This window comes from Rattus norvegicus, chromosome 3 (genome assembly GCF_036323735.1).
Source record: "Rattus norvegicus strain BN/NHsdMcwi chromosome 3, GRCr8, whole genome shotgun sequence".
In the NCBI taxonomy this organism is placed as follows: domain Eukaryota; kingdom Metazoa; phylum Chordata; class Mammalia; order Rodentia; family Muridae; genus Rattus; species Rattus norvegicus.
The window spans coordinates 153,298,017-153,323,791 of NC_086021.1; the positions used below are offsets into that span (position 1 = coordinate 153,298,017).

A 25,775-nucleotide genomic window follows, 5' to 3' on the forward strand; every position below is an offset into this window, starting at 1 on the left:
TCTACAAGGTGAAATCTTCCAAGGTCTCTCTTGTTTGTCATTAATCAGGAGAGTTCAGTGTGGCATGTTTAAAAGGGTGTCCTTACAGAAACATATTTGAAGTGTCCAGGACATTCCTGTCATTCCTAACCTCTCATTTCATCATCCTAAGGATAGGCTACAAGTGACACGTGTGACTAACTAGCAACTTAACAGACAAACCTAGCAAAAAGCAAAACAAAACAAAAACTAACTTCACTGAGATATCATTGACATACACAAATATATAAAAAATTATGAGTTTGTTTATTGATGCATTAAGTTAGTTATATGTATTTGAGCTCAAAAATAACTTGATCATCTCTTCTACACACACACACACACACACACACACACACACACACACACATATGTACGCCTTAACATACAATGAGGTTTTGATCCAGTAACCCATCTTTGGTTGTATATTTAGTACACTTAGCTTGCCACAGTCCCAACTTGACCCAGCCCACTTAAACATGCTCAGGACACTGACATTCCCCTGTAGTTAGGCCTCCTGGAGAGTCCTTTTCCACATATTGATAGCCCAGGACCTAACCAACACTCAAATTTCAAAGACTAGCTTCTACTGTATGTGTGAAGCTTTTGTACCACTGCTAGTGGGAGGCTTGATATGCATCATGAAATGATTGATATTTCCAAGCTAATTAATATCTCATATATTATATCTATATAGATACTATAAGGATGATAATGAGAGAATGGACAGATTTCAAATAAGTAATCAGTACTTTTAACTCTTCTCCTTGCCGTACTTTAGAAGATGAGCTTTACAGATGTGTACAGAGGTACTCACTGGCACAAATGACCCATGAAGTATGAAGGAAGCCCTTATACTTCTGACCCATGGCCACAGGCTGCCTTGATGCAGTGCTACCTTGGAAATAGAAAACTAAGTATTTATGAGAAGTAGTTTGGCTACTTCTTAGTGGCTTGTATCTAGGACACATCCCCTCGCTAGTAAGCCATGATCCTGAGGTAATTTCTGTGAGAGTTTCAGGGTTGCCCTGCAAGACTGGGCCCTCGCATCTGCCTTGGTCATCTTGGATTACTCTACCTCCCTGTCTCATCAACTTCTTCATTCACCATGTATACCACAGCCATATCCCAGAAAAACTGCACACCCATAAATCCTTGTCTCTAACTCTACTTAGGGAGAACTCAAAACAAGATAAGCGGCAAGCCTGTGTTCATGATACCTGGTGTACAGTCCCCACCCTCTAGTGATGATTACCTTGACTGCCCACTAGAGAAACAGTAGGAGACATCACCAAGCTCCAAGGGAGATGCTTTCATTAGCTGGCAATGTCTACCAGAGGCTGGATGAAGGCAAGCAGGGTGTCTGCTGCTTCCTGAATTACAGTCTCATGGCAAATTGGAGGTTGGGTCAGAAAGAAGAGCAGAGTTCCGGAACAGGATGGAGGTGCTGGAGTGCCCCAAGCCAGTAGGAGTATGAGAGGGAAATGAGACAGTGAATGGCAGCTTAGAGCAGCCCTTTCACCAGCCTATGAGGTGAAGCCTGCTTACCCTGCTCAGAATAGCACTTTTCACTATTTGTGACAAAGCCTGTAAGATTACAAATAAAAACCAGTCATATTGAATGAAAATATATTTAGAATATTAGAAAATAGTTTGTAATACTAGCTCTGTGCTTCTTCATTTAACTTTCAGTTTGGTCTGGTTTTTCATTGCTTGTTTTGTTTTGTATCATTTATATAAGTGTTCCCTTATGCAGCCCTAGCTGGCCTAGAACTCACTATGTAGATCAGGCTAACCTCAAACTCAAGACATCTGCTGAATTCTCTGAGATGATTAAAAGTGTCTGCCACCGGGGTTGGGGATTTAGCTCAGTGGTAAAGCGCTTGCCTAGGAAGTGCAAGGCCCTGGGTTCGGTCCCCAGCTCCGGGGGTGGGGGGGAAGAATATCTTTAAAAGTGTCTGCCACCACACTCAGCTTCTGTATTTGACCTCAAGGTCACAAGTGATGTCCTACAGACTACCATAGCACTAAAGTGATGTGGGAGAGCTGCATCAACAGAGTGGAGTGGGATGGAATGCACTCTCCACATCCATGTATTCTGTACCACAGATCAACCAACCACCGTTGAAATATTTTTAATTGTTCCTGTGTACAGACTTTATCATTCCCTAGACAATGCTGCATGATAACTATTTACATGCCATTTTGTAGGAAAAGTTATGAGTCACAATATGCAAATACCATGCCATTTTCCACAAGAGGCTTGAACATGCCCATATGGTGTCCTAGGAATCCCAGATTCAATCTCTCATGGATACCAAGGGACAACTTGAGATGAAAATTTGCACTGGCAGCTGGGGCTGAGGTCATGCTCACACTACCATAGTTTGTCACTTCTTGTTTGAAGGAAATGCTAAATTCTAGTTAGAGGCTCATGAACTGTGAACCTGAAGTCTTTTAATTTTTGTTTTGTTCTTATACAAGTTCATAGGCCCAGAATCAATAGGACTCTAAAGTCAGGGTTAGTGGCACTGTCCTAGATCAGCTGTACTGAAAAGGTAATCTGTACTGAGCTGGTTCTCTCTCTGTTCTCTAGCCCTGCATGAATTCCCCAGGGACATCTTCTCCAATGAAGACCGACGACAAGGAGCGGTGGTACTCCACGTGCTCTGTGTAAGTAGCCCCTCTTGTGCCTTTTGCCTGCAGGGCTTGAAGGATAGAGGTAGGTAGACAGCAAAAATGCCCACAGAGGCTCCATTCCTGCCCACCTACCTGGTAACAGATCATCTCCAAGTGTGCCGGCTGGCAGACATCTGTCTGTTGTCTTCTTTTGTTTTAGTGCCCAAGAGTGAACTTTCAAGTCACATTTTCTGCTGACTAACCTGATCCAGCCTATGCTCACAAAGCACCATTTGAGGGAAAGGTGGAGCAATGTTGCAACCAGTGGACCATGTGTCATTATTTTCCCCCTTACTATACTTTATTTTCCTCTATGTATTGTCTGTCAGCTTCCCTATGGGAACATAACCCCAATAAGAACAGGACTTTGTTAGTGCCTAGCTTCATGTTCATACTCACTCTTGGCATATAGTAGGGACAGAGGATTTGCTCAGTCATAAGATTCGATGTGATGACACCCACTGCCTACCCCTTAATTGGTTATCAACTATAGCTTGTGCCTTCTTCTGCTTTTGTAGCTCACACCATTGTCCTGCATCATCTAAAGACAGTGGACCTAAGGGCTAAGGGCTTTGTTTCACCTTGTTCCCATTTGGAGAGGTTTTTAGGTTGTTTGTTTGTTTGTTTTGGGGTGTGTGTGTGTGTGTGTGTGTGTGTGTGTGTGTGTGTGTGTGTAAAGATCTATCTAAGGAAGCGGCTTCAGAACAAGAAAACTCCAGCCAAAATCTAGACCAAACATGTTACTGCCTCAAAACATTCTTACTGCCATCTTCTTTTTATTTGTTGCTATGAAATAAACTCCCTAAACTTAGTGAACCCTGTTCTCATCCATTGTTATTGGGCTCTCGCTATCAACCATTCAGAAAGAGCATGGAGGGAATCCTTCTTATGTGACTGGCATGGGTTAACTTGGGTGGCTGGGGCTACATGGTACATTTCCAGAGGGTTTCTTCATACTCAGGTCTGGGAACTGAGCTTTGCTGGACTCCTCTAGGACCGTCAGCCAAAGCTCCTTCATCCTTCGTGTGTTCTTTGCAGTGGAATTGCCTCTGAAAGTTGGGATTCCACAGGGAAGCCGGGACTCTAGCATGGGAACGACTGAGGCAAGCAAGGAAGAAGCTTTCGGATCTTCAGAACTTGGCCTCAGGAGCCACACTGTATCATTTCTGTTGTATCCGTTTTAGTCACAAGCCCGCAATGGTCCAAGAAAGAGAACCTTGCAACTCATTTTCTATCTATCCCTACAGGTAATCTGTAGGCATCTTCTGGGCTCTGGATTCATATCAGGCACCGGTGTGAGACTCTGAAGTCTTTGTTTTGCCTGTGGTTTCTGACAAGAGAGTTCACTTCTCTAGACCCTCGAGTCGCTTGAGCTAAACCCCTTCCAGGAAAAAGCAATCAACTCTTCAACTCTTTTTCTTCCACACTCCTATCTGAGGACAAAAAGCATAGAATGTTTTCTTTCAGTAAAAACTGTCTCTAAAAAACACCAAATAAGTAAGAATCCTGGAAAGCTGGTCGTCCTCCCTGCCCTTCCAGAGACTCGTGCACTGAGCAATTAATGTGGATGCCATCTTCGGCACCACAGAGGCTCCACTGTCACAGGGCTGAGGCATCCCAGGCACTGAGAGGGATCCAGACTTCCCCAGCAGCTAACAGAAGCCTACTGCTTTGACATGTGAGATATGAGATTCCTGGTCTTGGTCCAAGCAGCAAGGGTTTTCATCCTCCTGCAACAGTGCTGCGAGCTGCGTATGGCATGGCCCTCTCTCTGACTCTGCCTTCCCAGATAAAGGCCAAGGGGCCTCAATTTCCTTTGCCCTTCCCAAGGCCAAGCAAGTCACTCAGAAAGATTCCTGTTACTCGTGTCACTAGTTCTAGGCTGGCATGGAAACGAAATGCTCAACACAATCAATTATAGTAGACACGTCCTTACAAGAATAGACATGAGTCCACACACTAACACTTTGTAGTCCCTAATAAAGAATGCTTCTTTTTGCCCCTGTCCTGGGCCCTGAGCTTTAGAATTTAGGCAAGAAATCCAGAAATCCAGTTCAGTGCCCATTCTTTCAAGAGCCTGCTCTACAATGCAGAGTAGAAGAATTATCTACCCGCATAGCTTGTGGATGTTTGAATGAGAAATATGCCCCCTTGGGCTCACCACATATATGAACACATGGACCCTGTAGTTGGTGGCATGGTTAGGAAGTGGAGCCTTGTGAGAGGAAGTGCATCAATGGAGGTGGGCTTTGAGAGTTCACTCATTCTCTCTGCTTCCTGTCTGTGGTTAAAGGTGTAACCTCTCAACTTCCTGCTCTGGACACTTGCTGCCATTATGAATTCTCTTTGAGAAATCATAAGCCCAAATCAACTCTCTCTTCATTAATTTACCTTCAGCCATGGTCTTTTATCACAACAGAAAAGTAACTAATATTTAATCTCCAGCTAGCTGCCAAGATCTTCACAGGCTCCTTCCAAGGATCCTAATCTTAAGAGCAGACTCTGATGCATTAACCTTGAACTTGCCAACTGTGTTCCACATGTGTGTAGCACAGGGTAGAGGCAGGTAGGTAGGATGGGGGGAAGGTTTTTCTGTATGGCTGGAGAAAGTCTGTTGATACAGCTGCAATGTCAAGGAGCACCCCAACCCACTGGAGACTACGAATATGCCTTGTGAGGGGAACCCTTTCCATCACACTTGGCTCACTGAGCAGCATGAGTTCTACAGTCATTGCTTGCTCAATTCAGGGCAGATCCTCTTATCCCCATTGACTTTATGTATTACCTAGCAAACTTAACTTGCTCAGGAAATTTTTGGTGAACATCTGGAGATGTAAGAATAATTGCTGAAAGGGTCAAGCAGTAACAGATGGACACACAAGTCAAGACTGTAAGAAGTTAAAGGACTAGCACATGTAGGGGCATGCCCTGAACTAGAAGTTTGGTAGCACTTGGCTGAGCCCTTCTGGGTGGATGAGCGATAGCAAGAAGTCAGTATGTTGTGAGGAGAATGGCCATGGATGGAACCTGACACATTTAAAGTGCTAACCATGGTCTGTTCTGTCTGTTGAGAGGGTTCAGCAGAGCACTCTTGGAGGCCAAGGTGCTGGCAGGTCTTTAAGAGTGTACAAGGAATCACTAAAGAAGACCTAGGAAGAGCAATGTGTATAATTCCAGACACAATAAGGAAATTGTATGGGTTGGGTAATGGGGGTGTGGGGATTCAGAGCACCTGGAAGAAGGAGAACTGAAGGATGTAGGTAGGTAGTAGTGAGTGTACGGGTGAGATGGTGGAGAGGTCATGGAACTCACATGGAAGTTACCATGGTGACTTAGAGGAACTTGCTGTCCATTCCCCGACCTCTCAGCTCTGTCTCCTTGCTTACGGTTAGGTATCAGAGTACACCTCTCTCCTGCTAGTTGAGAATGTCACAGCCAGGTCACAGAAAGAGGCCCAAGAGCATGTGGGAGAGTCTCCAGGGGGTTTCAGATATGAAGAAGGGTATCCCAGGCCTGGCACATATCCATCTCAAAGTACCAGAGCCTAGTGTGCACAAATCCATGTTAGAGAAGTCTTGTCTTCTGCCAATGGGCCCCAGTAAGCTTATCCTGTCACCCTGGCTGTCCTAGGGATAGGGCTATAGAAGACTATTATTTTCATGAAGTTGACTAGACATAATCATGGGTCTTGGACAGAGTAGTGTGTCCCTTTAGGTCCTCTTGTGAAACCCAATCATGCCTGTAATCACTCGTATCCAAACCCACATTGCCTATTGCACTATACTACAGGTGTTTGCTTTCTACACAATGACTGTAGTCTTTGGCCCAAGTTGGAACATGCCTATGGATATAGGTGAGACCAAAGACCACCCCCCCAATCAGAGCAAACTTTTGTATCTTAGCTGTCTGAACTTGTTTCTGTTATTCTGTCCTGAAAATACTTCCCTTTTGTGTGTGATTTGTGGAACACAAGGCAGCCCTTTTTGGCACAGTTGCTGAACCTGCCTTGGATCTTCCCCCCTTGGATCTTTTTGGTTTAGAATACCTAAATCCTGAGATTGTACTTCAAAAAACATTTCTATTTCTTCCAACTGTGTGTGGGGGGTGTGTGTGTATGTGTGCATGTGCGTGCCCCTCCCCAGCAAGTGGGCAAATCCAGCATCTTTACAGTTTTAGTCAACAGTGAATATCCCTAAGAGAGCACATGTGTCTTAGAAGCCCTTTGTTATTCTGTCTTCTCTAATGCTGAGGTCTTAGAAGTAGGATTTCCTGTGTCTGAAGAAATCTGCATCCTTTGTGAACTCATTGAGTCTGCCCCAAATAGAAGGAGAAGCCTGTGGATTATTTTCTAGGGCTGCGATTGTTTGTGGTTTATAAATATCTGACAAATTTTTGATAATTATCCTGCTTGACATGGGAAGCTCTGGATGATCAACCAAGCCAAGCACTTTTTCTCTGCCAGGAGGGGGAGAATAGCTGTAAATAATCAATACTGGAGATTCTCAAAATGATTTTTGGGAAGCTGTCTCCCTTTAGTGGATTAAACTTCTCTGCATACTTTGTCAGGTTTCAAAAGTACCCTTCATAAGTGTTGAGGCTCCACTTCCCCCCCTTTAATGTGGCTCCTCTTTCCCCACAGATAGTGTTTTCTCTCTCTCTCTCTCTCTCTCTCTCTCTCTCTCTCTCTCTCTCTCTCTCTCTCCTTTAACCCCTCTCCTCCACACTGTGTGTGTGTGTGTGTGTATGTGTGTGTGAAGTATCACACATGAGAAAATGATTCTTTCCCTTGTTAAGGCAACTTTTTATTAAGTGAGACTGAGAATGGGGTTTCTAACTCATCCAGCAGCCTGTACCTGGCAACTGGACTACCCAGGACAAAAGCCACAATGAGTGGGCTATGGGAACGGCTCAGTGGTAAAACAAGTTACTGGGTGTGAGCCTAAGGGCTGTAAAACACAAGCAACCCAAAGGACACATCATTGAGAATGCTTCTCCTGAGTGTTTTCATAGGCTAAACCTGGATACACCAGGAGTTTCGTAGGAATCTTGAGGGATGCCCAAAAAGGAATCTGCCTCCATTACACTGCTAGGCTATACACTAGTCAGTGCTGTCATTACTGTGACCAAACAATTAGCTGACAGTTTCAGGGGCTTAGACCATAATATTGAGGAAGGTAGGAGATAGAATGATGGGTCAGCTTATATCATTAAGAGAGGTGGAGGCAGAGATAGACAAATACTAGGGGACTGGGGCCCTTGTGTAACTCTGAAAGGCAAACCCCCATTGACTAACATTTCCCACGTAGGTTCCACCTCCCACAGTTTCCACAAACTCCCAAAATAGTACTACTAGTTGGGAACCAAGTGTTCAAAGACATGAACCTGTGGAAGATATTTCATACTTAAATCTTAATTGGGAAACTGTCATCAGCACCCTTCCAGCTGGCTTCTCAAGACAGCAAAATGGATGTGTGGTCCCTAGAGGGGTGGATCTCTCCCCTTACTTACTTAACCTATTCTATCCAGTAGTGGGCATCTCCTTGTTCTCATTTCAGTGCCCAGTGCCATTTAGGAAGTCTTAATAAAGGGTGTAGGTTCCATATAGAGCAGGCCATCCTGGAAGTCAATAGAGGATCTTGTGCTGGTCCATGAAGCCAGGACTTCTGCAGATGAAGGCCTTCCAGGAATGGCAAAAAAGACCACTGACATCACTCCTTTGTCATCCCCATGTGATGCTTCACAGATCTGAGTCCAAGGGCCGTGATCTCCATTGCCACATTCACCTGCTGTCTACATTTTTTTTTCTCCCTCCTTTAGCTCAGGAATTTAACACTGTCTACAGATCAGGGAAACCCAATACTATATAAGTTCATCTCCACTCTCCCTTCTTCCTTCACTAGCTTCTAAGTTGAAGAATGGGCTGGTTCCAACCTCAAGATTCTACTAGGACCTTACCTTGTTTCCCAAAGGTGCAGAGGAAACCGCTGTCAGTGGAAGAAGCCTCTGGAATAGATGTGATTGAATGTTATTGAATAATGGAAGGGAACACCCACATGTCATCGCCCTCTGATTTCACTCTCGTAGCTAGTTTCCTCAGTGTTCAGTGTTCTCACTCCAGCTTAGGTGACATGCTTCTCATCTTCCCACACAACCTGTGTTCTTTCTGAAGATGTGTGACTCTGCTTCCTTTCTGGCCTCAGCTTCCTGTGTTCTTCTGACTGCCTGCCCTGACTGCTCACCACCTCCCAGCACTATTCACAACCTCTGCAGGCTTCCATGGGCCCAGCTCACTTTTTTCTCACCTGGCTTTGATCACCAGCCCACGTAAATTTGCCTCTTCTAAGTCGGGTCACCAACTCTTAATAAAAAGCTTCCCTCCAGAGGCCTGGGGGATGATACAGCACCAGTAGAGGAAGTTGTAGCTCTACCCCACCCTCAACTACTTGCCAAATCAAATGCATAGGTAGACTGATAGATATCAAATGCATAGATAGACTGAGCTTCATTCTTGAAGAAACTGGAAGCTGGAGGAGCCTCTGAAGGGACTCTTGTCCCCAACAAGAGTAGCCTTATTCCTACCTTATATTTCCCCTTTTATTCTTTGGGAAGAGGAAACAACTTTGGGAAGAGGCTTCCAAATACGTGGACTTCTCAGGTATTTCTGCTCTTTATTTTAATATCTGAAGGATGGTTTCCTGAAACATGCTCCTCTGGGCCCAAATTGCTTTTGAGATGACATCAACCAGTTATGGGGGGGGGGGCAGGATAGCTGGGGTTCTAGCAGGTGGTAGAGATGGCTTCTTTTGCATCCTCCAGTTCCCCCACCACTTTAAAGGATTTATCAAAACTCACTTTTGGTCTCAGCCTTGTCTCCCCAAATCTATCATCTTGTAGCCCAACAGAAGTCTGGTGCGAAGTCTATCTGTGCTCTCCATGGTAGCCACTGACCACACATGGCTACATAGCTAATGTGAGTGAGGAACAGGGTTTTTGTTCGTCTGTTTTACTTTGTTTTAACTAGCATAAATGTGAAAACCCATATATGGTTAGATGTTACCCTGGACATCCTAGGCGTGAATTCTAATGTAGCCTCTACCCTCCCTTCCCATGTTTTCTGCTTGACATTATAAAGTTAGATCTCTCCCTAGCAAAGAGGTTCTGCTTTCTTACTTGGCCCTTTCAAGGGAGGGTCCTGAGCCTGGTGATCCCAGGAGGAAGGGTCCAAATGTAGTACCACCTAACCATCAGGCGTACAAAAACCAGGATTATGGTACTACAGAGACAGAAATGGGAGGTAGGAAAATGTGTGTTATCAAATGTTTAGTGTTTTGGAACAAGTACCCTGTGTCTCCTAGCACACAGTAGGTGTTCTGTAAGGGTTAGGATCTTCGGTCTTACCCTCTCCTTTCCCCATGCCCTTTGGAAGGTAGTATAACCTATCTAGTATAACCTGTAATAGTGCATCTCCTGCCATACAGCAGGAGCCAGATCCATTCCAGCAAAACTACTATGCCTATAAGCGAAAGGACAAGATGTCACAGCAGATCTCTCCTCACGGGACTTTCTTTCAAGCCTAGGCCTCAGAAGCAAGAGGTATTGCCATTTTTAGGGAAAGTGGTTAATTTTTTTAAATTGACAAATAGCAATTGAGAGAGCTGGTCTGCCAGGAGCGCTCTCCCTCCTAAGCCCACAGCCCACAGGTAGGACCCCACAGTCTCTCTACTGACTATCTAAAGAGAGACTGTCCAGGAAAGCGCAGAGCTCAGGAGCTGCAGGGACAGGACCCTTCCGGTCTCCATCTGTGCCCAGAACTGGGTCTGTGGGACACCCAGCTCTCAGACCCAAAACCTGACTGCAGAGAGCAGGTCTGCCAGGAACACTTTCACTCTGAAGATCACAAACTCACAGTCTCACAGGAGGGACAAGCTCCAGTCAGAGGCAGAAAGACCAACTAACATCGAAGATAACCAGATGGCGAGAGGCAAGTGCAAGAACCTAAGTGACAAATAGTAATTAAGTGTATATATCTATGGGACATTATATAGTTGTGACACGTTATGGAATGATAAAAAGCGGGCTGATCAATATAGCTGTCCCTTTACACACTTACATTCTCTTTGTGTTGAATACTAAAATGTAATTATTTAGGAGTCGTGTGCATATCTCAGAAGTAGAATGTTTGCTTAGTGTATACAAGGCACCACCCTCAGCACCACCAAAAGCATGAGTAAGTAAACCCACTCATTCAGCCTTTTAAATTTTTAATCATTACTAACCAGAAAGTTCAAAGAGACAAAGTGGAAGTGACCACTGCTCTGCAGAAGACCCTAAAGACTCCACCAGAAAAACTTGGGAAGCAAACGAATGAGTTCTAAAGTTGCCGCTTACAAAAAAGGCAACCTGAAAAAAATGAGTAGCATTTCTACACAGTAGCAACCAGCTACTCCAAGAGAAATTTAGACCACAATCCAATTTGTAGGGCTAATAAACTGCTTAGGAACAAATTTAGTCAAAGGGAGTTTTGAAACTGAAGAGAACCTGTGAGGTCTGGTCGGAAAGGTTCTAGCCACAACTCACCCTCTGGACAGACATGTTTAGTTAAGGGATTCTGCCCTGGATGAGAAAAAAATGATTAAAACAGCGTGTGGGATTTGCTGTTTACTCTTGGAAAAAGTGTTGAGCGGGACCTTAATTTGTCAGTGTCAACACGGAGCTAACACTGGTGTCCAGAGAGGATTAGCACAAGGAGGGTAAATTCCGTGCCAGCTTCCATGGCTCTTACCACTCCCTCTCCTCCTTGCTCTTGAGCAGTCTCACACCAAGCCACTGGGCCTTTGTCTCCCAGAGGCATTCTGCAGGGTCCATTCCCCAGACTCCCTGAGCTGATGGCAAAGCAAGGTGGGAGAGATCGGACTTTCAATGAAGCCTACCTGAGTCTCAGTGCCCTAGCCTTTCTACTTAACAGCAGGGATCATGGACAAACTGGCTTTGTCTTTGCAGACCCTCAGTTTCCTTTTCTGTCCCTGGAGACAGAGGTGACACTCACCTCCTTTGGCTGTGTGGGAGGGTACCTGCAAACACCTATGCTACAGTCTTGGCCGAGGGCCTGATGCTGCCTAGAACACGCCCCCTATCTGTATCTCCTGAGTACTGCTAGTTGAGTGTGCTCTCCCAATCACTAATTCCCATCATGCACCCTTGCCACTCTGAGCTTTTTCTGGTACCTAAATCCCAATCTTCTAGAATCCGAGGCAGCTTCTAAGTAAGTTCCAGAAAATCAGCAGCCCTTGAAGTAGCCCTCTGAAGAGGGCTTTGTAGTAGATAAATATTTCAGTTCCACTGTGCCTCAGTTGCATCTTCTACCTTGTCTCCTCCTGTGACCCAGCAGAATAAGCTCCTGCCACCACCCCAGTATCTCACTATCAGCCTTTACTATCAGCTCCGCCCCCACCCCAGCTTCACAGCTCTCCAACTCCCATTTCCTGGGAACCCTACTCCTCCACCTCCTACCCTCTAGCCCCTACCCCTATGCCCACCCACCATTCAGTAATATATGTTGGAATTTTAGTATCCAGTCCTGCTTCTGAGGCTTCAGGGCACTGAGTATGACCTACTATTTTTATGCAAATTACCACCCACCCACCCCCTCAGACTATAAGAGATACAGAAATTGACTGTCCCACAACATGACACTGGGGTTCCCCCTTTGGCTTCTAAGAGTCGTTCATAAAATAATTGAGAATGGGCTCAAAAGAAAGCTCAGGGCAGTTTTATTAAAGTCTGAGGGAAAAATAATAGTACAGGCTAGTGCAGGCTAAGTGGAAATCCCAGCAGCTACCAGGAGAGATAGAGAAAAAGTCATGCCTTTTAAGTTAGCCATGGACTAGAAATAGAGACATCTCCTTAAGGAAGGAGAATGCCCTCCAGAATGGAAGTGGACTACTGGCTCAGGAATGTGCCCCGAAGCCTCTGGCCTTTCAGTGTTTTGGTTTTTGTTTGATTTTGTTTTGTGTTTTTAAACTGCCCCCTCCCCTTGCCTCTTTGCTTTATAGTTCATGGACAAGCCTGCCCCTCCCCCCTCCTAGATGATGTAAGGGTAAAGGGAAAGCTTCCAATCCCCTCTGCAAAGTGGCTTCTTTCATGTATTAATCTTGATACAGCTTTTCCCCAGGTCTACTCCCCTGTCACAGAAAAGAATCTGTTGTAAATTGATCTCTCTCTCTCTCTTTCTCTCTCTCTCCCCCTCTCCCTCTCCCTCTCCCTTTCCTTCTCTCCTTCCCTCCTCCCTCCCTCTCCTTCTCTCCTTCTCTCTGCTTCAGCTCAGGTCCTGACCCCAGGACACAGAAAACACAGAAAAAACACTCAGAGAAGTGAACTCTGAGGGAGACATAGTTTTAAACTTCATTTTCTGAGAGCCCAGGTGGAGGCAGGAAGAGGACATAAATGTCCCTAGCTCATTCTTCTGCAGTAAGGAACTGTAGCAATGCTTAGATGCCAAGCATTTACAAAGGAAGAGCAGACACCTGTAGCATGATACCTGCTGTCCTTCATATCTCTGTCTACTGTCTGTGTGTTGCTTGGTCTACCTGCTTCCCACTGAAATGTTTTATTTCTTATTTACTATTGCTTAGTAAATAAACTAGATCTTTCTGTCCTCCTGCAATGTTATGGCCAATCCTGGCAGAAGTCATACAATAGTTCTCTGTTGTCTCCAGTGTATAGAAGTACTTTTTCCCACAGAAAAATATGAGCACAAATGCTACACCAACAATGGAGTGATGCCATCTGGACTTATCATATTTCATCACTTAAAGAGTTAGCCTTTAGCAGATATTCAAAAAAAATCATGGAATAGAATAATCAAATTCTGTAACTTATGAGAAGACACCCATGTGTTTTCAATGCTGTGCTCCATAGTTTTTGTTTATTGACAATTAAGAGTTAAGTAAATTCTTGACTCTTCTGCTCTCTGGAAAACCTCAGTACAAGACCCATGTTTACAGACCTTGAGACTTTAAAACATGCTATCCAGAAAGAGCTATGGTTTTTGTCCTGTCTTTTCTTTACCCACCCCACTGCCCTGGTGTGGAACAAGTAATGGTGTGACTTAAAAAAAAAATCTGACCACATAGAAAAGAATTTTCTGTACCCACAGGAACTCAAAGGAGAATGTGTTTCAAAGTTTGTTTTCCCAGGCATAATTTCTTCTTCCAGATTTGCAGGGAAGAAGAGCTCCTGCAGCCCAGAACCCTGAGATGAGGGCAGGCATTCCCTTGGGGATGGATGGTCCCAGGAAGTGCTCTACCAGAAGAAGGCAGAGAGTGGTGGCAACCAAGAAAGAGGGTAGAGTAAAGTCAGGTATTTCTGAGCAGACTAGCTGGAGGACTGTCCTGCTGGAAAGCTGGCATGACAAAAGTTGAAGGGCACTAATCTCATTGTCCCAAACTGGGTATGAGGAGAGTGGAGCACTGACGTCCATGTTACCACTGCTTGAAGCTGCCTTACCTCCATGCATTTCCACTCGCCCCCACAGCTAGGCTCTCATGCAAATGGACACTTAATACTGTGTTGGGATGCTTGCTCAGAGACATGACTGTCCAGGGATGGCGATGGCTGAACATAAAATCTGCTACAACATACACCAGATCTTTCTAACAAGGCTGTCATGTTAACAGGCGTAGACCCAGATCTATCCTGCACTCCGAGTTCAGCCCAGAGAACTGAGGTAGGTGACAAGATCTTCCTGTTTTCACAAGTCACAAGTACAGAGCCAAGGAATACTCAGATGCAGCCGGTATGCACTGGAGTCCCTTGAGGCCAGTTGTTTGGTCAGACTCTCACTCTCCACACTGTCTTAGGGGTTGAGGAGGAGGAAAAGATGGCATGCCTTTCATCAAGTGAGCGATGAGGAGTCTGCAGCCCCCTAGTTCTGACACAGACACACAGACAGAAGAGCTGTCAACACTCTCTTCAGGTGTGTGATGTGATGTCTTGCTGGCCATCCTCTCCCAGACAGCTTCTCTTCCATTCAGCCCACACATTTCCTCTCCTAATCCATGAGCTGTGAATAGTAAGGATCTCGCCTCATTCTAAAACATCTGTTCCCTTCTGTGCACTTCCTCCAGCCCTGTGTCTTACTTTGTAACTCAGAAAATACCTTTTTTTTTCTGCCATCATATGCTGTATTAGTGTTAGGGTCAGGAGTGCTGTGCTATGCAATTCCTGCCTGACCTTTAACACTGTAGATGGCAGTTTCACATTCCTGGGGACCACATGTGTTAAGGAATGTCCTTTTAGTCTGTTCACTGTCTTTTCTTGAGGAATTAGGAACCATATCCAAAGGAGCTGGTGGGGGGAGGGACATTGGGAGTAACTGTCAACTTCCAGTTTTTCCACTGCCGTAGGATGGGGCCCAATATCTGACCCGCTTGTCCACTGTCATGATCAGCATCATACATTTGATTAGGGATGGCACTCTTAGATGGAGAGACTCATTTCCCAAGGTTCCCTTGACCACTTCTGAAGCTGTTTGCAGATACATCCCTTAACAGCATGTTCTTGCATCCAACTAGAAACCACCAAGCATAAATGCTAATTAGGTCCAAAGGTGGCCCTCAGTATCAGGCCCATCCTTGCTTCTCCTGACTTATCCTGAGAATACTGACAGACTTGACTCCCCACTGCTTCCCCTGTGATTCTGAAGGTAATCATAGGATCCTTCTTGTCAGTTACTTCATTAGCATTCTGATTGCTGTTGTTTTATGCACAAAGGTGGAAGCCTGCAGATTTGCCTCCTATCCAGAGCTTGTTAGAACTGCCTTTCCTTGCTGTGACCATGGGGATTAGGCAGAGGTATATTTTTGGCAGTTAGCATAATGCTTCTCAGCATTCAAGGCTGTAACGGAATCGGCCATTTTGGCTGCTACTAAGCCCTCCCATCTTCTTCTGGACTCAGAGCCAAGTTTGATTTCATCACCTTGATTTTACAGTCTGTTTGGGGAAAGACAACTTACTGTCCTCTACAAGGGAAGTCATGGAGGATAAATTTAGGCTTGTGCTTAGAAAACTGTGCGTGTCACACATAAATACATGGACATCTATAGTACTGTAACCATGTTTGTGAAACACACAGACAATAATATTAGTGCATGAAAATAACTCTCTATATGCATGTATGAGGGTGTATGTTTGTGTGTGTGTGTCTGTGTCTGTGTGTGTGTGTGTGTGTGTGTGTGTGTGTGTGTGTGTGTGTGTGTTTCCCTTGGCAGCATAAATAATTTTTCCTGGATCTGCAGATCCACACGGAGTCAGGATATAATCTGAAATGGAGCTGTGGGGTTTAAAAGACAAAAAAAGCTTTTATCCTCCCTGCACAACTCTGTGCTTTAGCCTTGCCATCTCAGCATTGGGTCACTTGGGCTGGAAACTTGTAAGTCAGGATTGATTTCCTTCCTGTCTTCCCACAAAGCAGTAAGTTTTATGTATCAATCCTATCTCTTTCTCTATTTCTATTGGCCTGGCCCATGTTCAGGCCATTGCCATCTCTTGTGGGCCACAGTGAGAGTGAATAGTTCCTGCCCTCATGTCCATATTTCACAAAGAAATCCAGTGCACTTTGAAAGCATCCCTAGGAATCAGAACTATGTGGTGTGGTGTGGTCTGGCCCAGATCTCCAACTTCATTTATAGTTCCTTAACCTTCCACTTGTTCCTGAATTGCTCCCCCTTTGTCCCACCTTAGACACCTAGGCAACATCCATTCCTTTGATTCCCCTTTAACTCCGAAGGCTATCATGTGCACTTTGTGACACATGACCCAATTCTTACTTTCATGAGAACTTTCATCAACAACCAAACACTTTTCCGTTCTCTTTGCCCTAGTGGCAGAGGAATCCTAATTTTCTATGCTAAAAATGGCAAAACAACAACAAAAGAAAAGTCTCTGTATCCCTTCCTTTAGTAAATAGACAAGTCAACTTGGGAAAAAAATCTGTTCAAACCAGAAAAAGCCCAGTGTGACTAAAGACATGATGTGCTGTGGCATTCCTCATAAGATATGCTGGCCCTCACCACAAAGAGTGTCAGAAAGGAAGTGGAAAGCTGTTCTGTGAATATGTTCATATGGGCTTGGTTTAGAGATTGTGTTGGCATGGAGACATAGCATGAAAAGAGAAGGAAGAAGGTGTCCTGAACTGTAAGTTGAGCAGACAGACACTGTTGTCCATCTGGTCTATTAACAAGATACAACAAAATTCCATCTGCTGGGCATCCCGAGAAGAATCAATCTCTGTCTCTCTCTGTCTCTGTCTATCTGTCTGTCTGTCTCATCTATCTATCTATCTATCTATCCACCCATCCATCCATCTCTGTGTGTATCTCCCTGGTGCTGGAATCAAATTTAAAACCTCATGAATATTAAGAAAGCATTCTACGGAGCTCTAGATCCATGTTGCTTGAAATGTCTTCAAATCAACTGAGTGTTCTTTCTTAAGGGTCTCTTTCTCTTGTCTTTGGGGTATAGGTCTGATTGTAAGCCCGTTCACTGGAAGAGAAAGTACATGGTTGTGAGGTTATTGGTTGTGCTGGTTTCTGTAACTGCTCATGGTGATGTGGTTTTCTATCCAAAATCTCCCACTGGCCAGTTCCATGACTATGATCAAGACTCCTGCCCTTTAGGATTTTGGTTTCTCTATCTGTAAAATAAAGGCAATATTCCCAAGGCCCAGTCAAACTTTATTCATGTTTATACAGTAGAAAAAGAAAGGTTCTGGTCACCTGAGTCATTAGACAACTATGACCCGGTAGAAGTCACCAGAACATAGCCCCTTAAGAGTCTGGAGTCCTAAAAACACAGCAAGGGACTTCATATTGCCCAACCCCAACTCCCCAGGCACCAACAAGGATCTTAAGCACTGGGGTACAGCCAGCACACCCAGAGGAAGGCCCTATGCTTTTTTGTTCTGAGTAGATGGACACATTCCCAAGACCCTGAGGCAGCATGATCAACATAAGCAGAGCAAAAGCTCTTAGCTGTACTGTGTAATAAGCAGGACTTTGTCACATATAAGAACCATTGCCAAAAATTAATAATAATCTTGAAAGCAAGAAGCAAACTGCTGGCCAATGCTTCGCTCTCCTTGCCTGTGACCTTACTCATTCACATACTGCAGTTCCAATTTCATCGTCTCCATAATGGTGTATAGGCATCAGGATGGAAGGTAAACAGAAAGGGCTACATGTTCATTGTCCCTCTATGAACTCTGCCTAAACCATCTGTCTTCTGCTCCACTTAAGAGTCACAAAGGACCTAATAGTGTATCCGACAGCTTTCTAAAGTTTCCAGAATAAACAAACAAGCAAATAATTAGAAATTTATCCTCCTATGAGATCTTTAAAAGGGGGAGTAGACTAAAAATAAACAGGGCTAATGGAATTACATGTGTCAATAGCTCAAGTGCAATCAAAATAAAGGAATATCAACTGAGGTCATTATAAAATGAGAGAGTAGGGCAGAATACAGACAAAAATAAATGGACCTATGACACAATCCTCTCTGTCAATGAGTCTTGCTTCTCCCAGTTAGAAGATAGAAATATTATCAACAGGAGGTTTCAAATCTCTAAGCAATGGCATGGGTGCCTGATGTCCTATCCTGTTGCTTATGACGTCCCCTATTTTTCAGAGGGATAACTAAGGCTCAGGTAGGCCAAACCATTTCTTCCCTGTTGTACAGACATGATTTAATTCCTATAACTACAGAGATGAAACTAAAGCACAGAGAAATTGAGCAAGATCAGGTAGACCAGATGCTTTTCTTGACTCACTGACATTCTAAGGAGGAGAATCACCAGCCTGAACCCCAGTTACCTATCAGGCTTTGGCTCTGCCCAAAGCCTTGACTCTTATCTGAGTAGGTAGGCTACATGAAAGACTAAGAGCCCAGGGTGGTAATGTCTATAGAGTTCAGCCAATTACCTATATCTTTTCTGAGGTTCCAGAAGCTATCAGATAGCACTTGTGATAATTACAGAATCCCCACATATATTGATGAGCAACAGCTACATAAATAGCACAACTTGGTATTTACGAGTGCCAGCTTTCTGCAAATATAGAATGTTGGCAGTTACTTCCGGCAGTGTGTCCAAACTTAAGAGCTAGCATTTGTCTTCTTACAGCTTTTCCAAAGGAAGCATGAGGTCATTTCTACCTATGACCAGATGCATCATCTTATAGGGTACTATTCTATGAAGCAATTTGCAGTCTGAAACTGGGAGCAACAATCTTCAATCTCATTGGAATATAGAGACTCTTTTCTGACACCCAAGAAAGTATTCCATTTACTCTCAGCATCTGTGTAGCAACTTCTGACTCACTCCAAATAATCTGGAGTTCCCCAGAAAGTCTGTAGGTTACAGAAGAAGCCAAGGCTTCATTATCAGTATAAATCAACACTTCCCAAAATATTTTCTTGGGATGCTAGTGAAAGACACATAGGTATCATGTACAAAATAAGGATTCCTTAAAAAATACTGCTGGATAAAATAAAAAGACAGTCAATATCAAGTATTGACAAGGATCTTATCTGTTGATAGTATAATATAAATAGGTCGCTCTGCAAAATCATTTGGCAGTGTAAACTGAATTTGTGCATACTTTATGACACAGAAACTCCATTTCTGTATATCAACAGTAGTGTGCATATAGGCACCAAAAATATACCAAAAATATTAGAATAGTCAAGGTAGCAAAGCTCATGGTAACTGGACATGGAACACTACACAAAAATAATAAAAATGATAAGTCATACTATGTTCACATAAATACTACACAGTGATACTAATCGATAACATAAAATGTAGTTGAATCCCACATATTATGGCAGGAACAGAAGAGTCCAGACTATATGATTCAGCCATAGTAACACATACAAACAGGCAGAGCTTAGAGCGGTGACAGAGGCACCACAGTTGTCACTGTTCTGTAACTATGATAGCTGAGACAACTTGCAAAGTCAAAAGGCTTCTCTCAGCTCACAGTTTTGGAGGTTTCATTCTGAGATTAATTGGCGCTTGGAGGACAACACATCCTGGTTGGGGCATGTGCCGTACCTAATGTTCAGGATGTATTAGAGCCCCACAGTTTCCTTTGAGGGTATATACCCTCAGTGATTAGAAAATAGGTTACTAGGTCCACCTCCCACAGTTTCCACCATCTCTCTGGTAGCACTAAGCTGGGGACCAAGCCTTTAACATGGGGGTTTGGGAGACAACCCAAAGCTAAACAGAGCAGTTAAGAAAATGGCATGCTGCAGGTATTGGTAACTGATATAGGGTCCTTGGCCATGTTCTGCAACTTTGGTGGCTAATTGCATAGGAGTACTCATCGTATACTATTGTGAATTCATTCACACTGTCAATTTGTGAAATGATTGATATGCCCATGCTAATTATAAAGGAAACATGAAATGTGTCAGCCCAACACATTTCTGCTATCATGGTAGACAGACACATAGGGTCACCTCTGTAACAGCCTTGGGTGAAAGACCATGACACATCCCGCTGGACTGGTTCATAGTGGAGCATGTGCTGTGATTTCACACCTACCTATGAACAATGATGATAGCTAACACACATCTGTCCTGAAAGCACAGCTGGCGCCATGGACATGTCTGCTGTTAGCTCTTGATCCATTATAGATTGAACACCAAAGGCTCAGAGGCCTGATAGGGCACTTAGCACAGAGTGGCACATGGACCACGGTCTCCCAGGCTCTAAAATGTGTCTCTAAAGGATGTGGCCCTTTCTGCAGGAAGGAACTCAGCGTGCTCCCATGAGGATGCTTCCTAGCACAACCCGAGCTGCCCACAAGGGAAGCTCTTGGCATATACAGTGAACTGCCTAAGCACGTATCTTAAATGCAAATGAGTTTTTCCATCTGCCCTAAACTGCAAACAGTTCATTCTAGAAGGTTCTACAAAGGCCAGTAACATGAACTCCCTCATTCTCAATCTGAATTCCGGCTTGCGAGGGGGTAGAGCCAGTGCCATGGCAAGGAATGCACATCACATGTATGTTATGTGAGTGTGCTAATACCGCATGAAGGCTAGGCAAGGCACATTTCCCAACTTTCTACTCTGCAGTTTAATCACAGGTGTACAAATGGACAAGTTTGCCTTTGATGCACTTCAGTTTCAAACTTATTGTCAGCAATAGGAAAGAAAATTGAGGGGAGGGAGAGACACAGCACATCACTGGCATGATTTTTCCCTTAACTGGACAGTGCTCAGAGATTTGTCACAGTCTCAAAAGACCAATTACAAGGATTAAGAAAAAGAAAATCTATTTTAATAATATGTCACTTTAAACTGATTTACAATACATAGGCCTTGAAGCAATTTTAAAACTAATGTTCTCCCTTACGTCTTCCTGCTTCTTGTGAGAAAACCTTCCAAAACTATCCTCATTTTGAACAGGAGAGGAAGGCGAAGACTTGGAAGGTGGCTCCTTTAAAAACCTCAGGCACATACGGCTCATATGTTCTTCTGATTTAGAAGCAGCAGCTTTTTGCTCTATACTTCCCTTACAGGGAACACATTTTGCTTAAACCTTTTAGGCTAAAACCTACGGTGGAATCCTGTTATACGGCAAAGAGCAGCCTGCGTGAAAGACTTTACAATAATAGCTGTTCTCAGGCTGCCCCAACCTCCCACCTCCACAGTATATGGGGGAGCTTCTTTAAAGCCCCAGGGACCCCGGCTCACTTTTTGTGCTCTGGGAAACGAGTCTTCTGCCACAGCCATCCTAGCAATTCTGCCTTTTCTCTCCTTTTTTCTCCCTCCTTTTGCCCTTTTACGTGAAGTTAAAACTTAAAGACATTTTTTTAATTGTGAGCGTGCATGTTTGTGTGTGCATGAGCACACAGTATCTGTTTGAGCACACGTGAGTACAAGTGCCCACGCCATCCAGAAGAGGATGTTGGATACTCTGGAGCTGGAGTTATACGCAGTTGTAAGCTGGGCATGCTAGCCATTGAACTTGAGTCCGCTGCAAGAGGAGCAGTCATTGTTCTCAACAGTGGAGCCATCTCTCTCCAGTTTGAACTTTAAAAAATATTTGCTCAATGGCAGTACCTCCTCCATCACCTCCCAAGCCCGTACCAGTGGTCGGATTCATTTATTCATGTGTACCCAGAATAAGTATGGATGCCCTCATCTCCCTTCCCAGTCCCTCTCCAGCCAGAACCACAGACCCCACGCACCTTAGATTTAGGAAGGTTCTTAGTAAATAAACACAGTGGCTGCGTTTGTTATTTCCAGAAGGAAATTCAAATAAAAAAAAATACATGACCTGAGCTTGTTGGGGGAATGGTTGGTTTTGTCTTTCAGTTGGTTAGTTGTTCAATTTGAGCAGAGGCTAGATAGGCTTCCCACCTGTGACACTGAGAGGCTATGGCTGCTCTGGATCCTGCTCCAGGTCCTCCCACTCTCTTAGTTTAAGCATCTGCAGTATGCCCCGTGGTGTATCTGTGATGAGGAGGCTCCTAGGCTTGCCTGTATGTTCTAGCAAGGCTAGAAAGAGGAAAGACACCCCTCCAATTACTGCCTCCCACCAATACATTCTGATAGAGATCCCAACCCATAGCAGGATGTATGAGAATCCAAGAGACACTTCTGGAAACATTATCTGCCAATCACTAATGCACTTCTTCACAGTAATAGAAATATTCATGCTGCCACCTGCAGCCAGGTGGAAAGAGGCATGGAAAAACTGTGGAGAGGTGAGGATCAGGCAGTATCCAAACATAGTACCTAGAAAAAGAAACATACCTCAGGTGTGGAACATTGAAACCAAAGTGGAAATTGCCCCCCTCCCCCAGTCTATTTAGAAATGTTAGGGGTATGAAGTCTGGAGATTATGCTTCTGAAGTGTTTATTAGACACTGAAAATATACAGTTCCCTTTATTCCCAATTTTACTTCCTGTGTTATTCAAGGACAATCATGATCCAAAAATACAAGCCGGAAGCATTAATGATTTGCTACACAAACAAGTTATGAGGTATAAATATCAGGGTGTTTTGCAGCATGGGAAAAATCTGGAGCCATCCCACTGCATCTTGCTAGGGACATGAACCAACTATATAGTGTATCCATGCTGTATGCACTCCCACCTATTAGAGTCTCAGCCTTCTGGGTTAGCAGATGGACTGCCTTGTTACCTCAGTGTTTCTGTTCAAAAATCTCCATTTTAATAGCACCAAAGTACAAGAGGTGCAAAGCTAGTGATTTGGATTCACCACACTTTAAGTAAGAAAGGCAATGTGCTTGCCTCAACAGTAAGCTACAGAGGGATGATTGTGGCCGGGAATGAATTCAGCTGTGAGACCAGCCTATGGAGTACACTGCTAGAACAGAGTGACCAGGCAGTGACAGAATCGTCAGTAGAAGATGGTGGGTTGTGACTGCTTTAATTTGGGGACTATCTTCTTTGGCTTAAGGTGGCATACCATGTCGTTCTCAGCATGTAGATGGAGGCAAGGCTAATTAATCAATATTCAGTTCTGCTTTGAGACCGAGTTTACTGGCCAGCGGCTCTGTGGTACCAAGTCCTGGTTCATTTTGATTGGCTGCACTTGGATGCATCATACCCAGTTGAAGTTCCCTGCAAGGAACTTGTTACCTTTCTTGTTTCTCAGTCCTGCATTCCCCTCTGGTTGGTTGGAGTTCAGTAGTTTCTTCAGACTTAGGAAGAGCAACACACGGACACTGTCCACCTGTCATTTGTTATTGTACTAGGGACTTGGAGGTGTGGTGGGGGTGCCATGAAAAGAGAACCATACTTAGAAGTGATTTAGAAGTTCTATGTTGCTTAATCTAAGAGATTAAAATGGAATTGGGGCTTCTGATGGGACAGACTGAAAACTTTGTTGAAGCATCATTTGGTGATGGAACTATTGAAGCTTAGAGAGGGAAACATGATGAGTAGATCAACATGTAAGGACCAAATAAATACAAGAAATAGCTAGCTGGCTGTAAGTGGTCCCAGAAAGGGAGTAACAAGATTACCACAACCAGACTGTTTTATTTAAATAACACCAGTAAAATCCTCCTTTCACTCCCCCCCCCAAATCCTCTACACATTTGGTGATATCTTGGAGATCTAATGGTGCTTATCCAGATTTAGCATGGTACAGGTTCCACCATGAGCAGCAGTTAGCAGATCAGAGCTGGCAAATCTAAACTAAAACTGCTGTGTAAGTGAAGTAACTTCTTCCATGTTATTGGAAGTTCTTGCGTGGGGTTTTTAAGATGGCTCCATGGATAAATTACTTTCTGTGCAAAAGTAAAGACCTGAGTTTTGATCACTAAAACCCATATGAAGACCAGACACTGTGGCATATAACTGTAATGGTGCATGGAGGTCCTTAGAGGGTGATCATTGGCAGATGCTGGAGTCTTGCTGGCTAGTCATTCTGCCAAAGCAAACTTCAGGTTCAGTGACAGAACTGTCTCCAAAGAAAATAAGATAGATGATCAATTAAGGAATATATTCTGAATTCAACCTCTGGTCTCTCCATGCAGCCACATAAGCTATTGCAACACACACACACACACACACACACACACACACACACACACACACACACACACTTGAAAGAAAAAAAAGAAAGTTTGTTCTTGAGTTGTGAGTTGCAAAGATGCCGTTTAGAGAGAAAATTTGCTTCATAAATTCCCATTCATGCATCTCTGATGAAGGTAAAGCAAAAATCTATCAATAGTGAAGTAACTACTGTTGTTTGTTTGTTCATTTTAGTTCAAGACAGACATAAATATAATGATATGAATGTTAAATAAGATTTGGGAAAGGGCATCTGCCAAGATTTATGTTCTTACCCAATCAGCATTGAGGCAGAAACAGGCCTTGGGTATCCATGATCCTCGGGACTTAACTAGGCAGCAAGAGCAAGACTGAACTATAGGGCTTTCAATAACCCAGATATGTTGGACCATTGATGTCCCCTAAGAGATATAAAGAACCCTGTAGAAAAGGAGTGCATTGAAGGGGTTTCTGCCCAGATGAGCAGTGTTTTAATAAGGTACCAACCCAGATCTCCACAGGTTATATTCATAACCATTTCATATTAGATCTGTTCAATTGTGAAAGAAGTAAACATGACTAGCCATTGGAGAAGGCAAGGGTCAAAACAACAAGTCCCATTAGACGGTTACCAAAGACCAACCATGGCCACACCCAATAAATAATGACTTGAACAGTTGATAATGAGCAAAAATAGAACGAAAGGCTGGTGATGAAGAGAATGTTCTTCCTGTTAGGGAAAACAATGGGAAGGCAGGAGGCTGTGCGTGTCTGGGAACAAAGAGTTTAAGTTCCTAAAAGCCCCATGAGACAAGAAAGAATGAAGACAAGAGGAAGAAATGGTGTCCTGAGGTCCCTCTGTGACCTGACACCTATAAGGTTTGAATGAATTGTACTGTATTACAATTACACGGTACAGGACAGTATAGGAGGACTCTACAGATGACTGTGACAGATCCAACTATGACAGAGATGCTTCTAGTATATGAGACGCATTAAACAAAGAATTGGAGTTTTATTTACTCAGAAGCAGGTGAATGAGTTTGCAACAGAAGGATAGAATATCTTTAAAGGAGTTTGATGATAGTCAGAGAAGGGCTAGCTTGGTAGGGCTTGGGTAGGGTGGGTCTAAGTGTCATCAGGTCACTTCCCTTGACAAAGAGCCAGAAGAGGAGCAGGAGCCCCACGTTCTGTGTTTATAGATTTACATCTCTGAAACTGATCCTGAAAGTTCCTTCAGAAGAGAAAGTTTAAGTCCTGAACTGGTTTTTGTTTCTTATTTATTTGTGTTTGGTTTTTATTTCGCTGGGTGTAGAGCTTTATCTCAGTCATGTGAACTCAGTAAATAATTGCCTGGAATTTGATAGTCATTAGCATACATAATAAAACTCTGTGTGGTCCTTTTTAAATAAACTACTTGATTGACAGCCTTTGTGGGTCGTAAGGAGTGCTGCCCCCCCCCCCCCAGCACTGAATCAGGTCAG

General features: G+C 43.8%; 1 protein-coding gene across 3 annotated transcripts in view; it reads left to right on the forward strand.

Annotated features, from left to right (window-relative positions):
* Slc24a3 (solute carrier family 24 member 3) overlaps positions 1 to 25,775 on the forward strand; it is a 499,080-nt gene that overhangs the window by 292,599 nt on the left and 180,706 nt on the right. For all 3 annotated transcript variants that reach the window (NM_053505.3, XM_039106001.2, XM_063284741.1), the window contains exon 3: positions 2,615 to 2,691. In NM_053505.3, coding sequence (NP_445957.2) covers positions 2,615 to 2,691 — 77 coding nt within the window. The remainder of the gene's footprint in view (positions 1 to 2,614; positions 2,692 to 25,775) is intronic.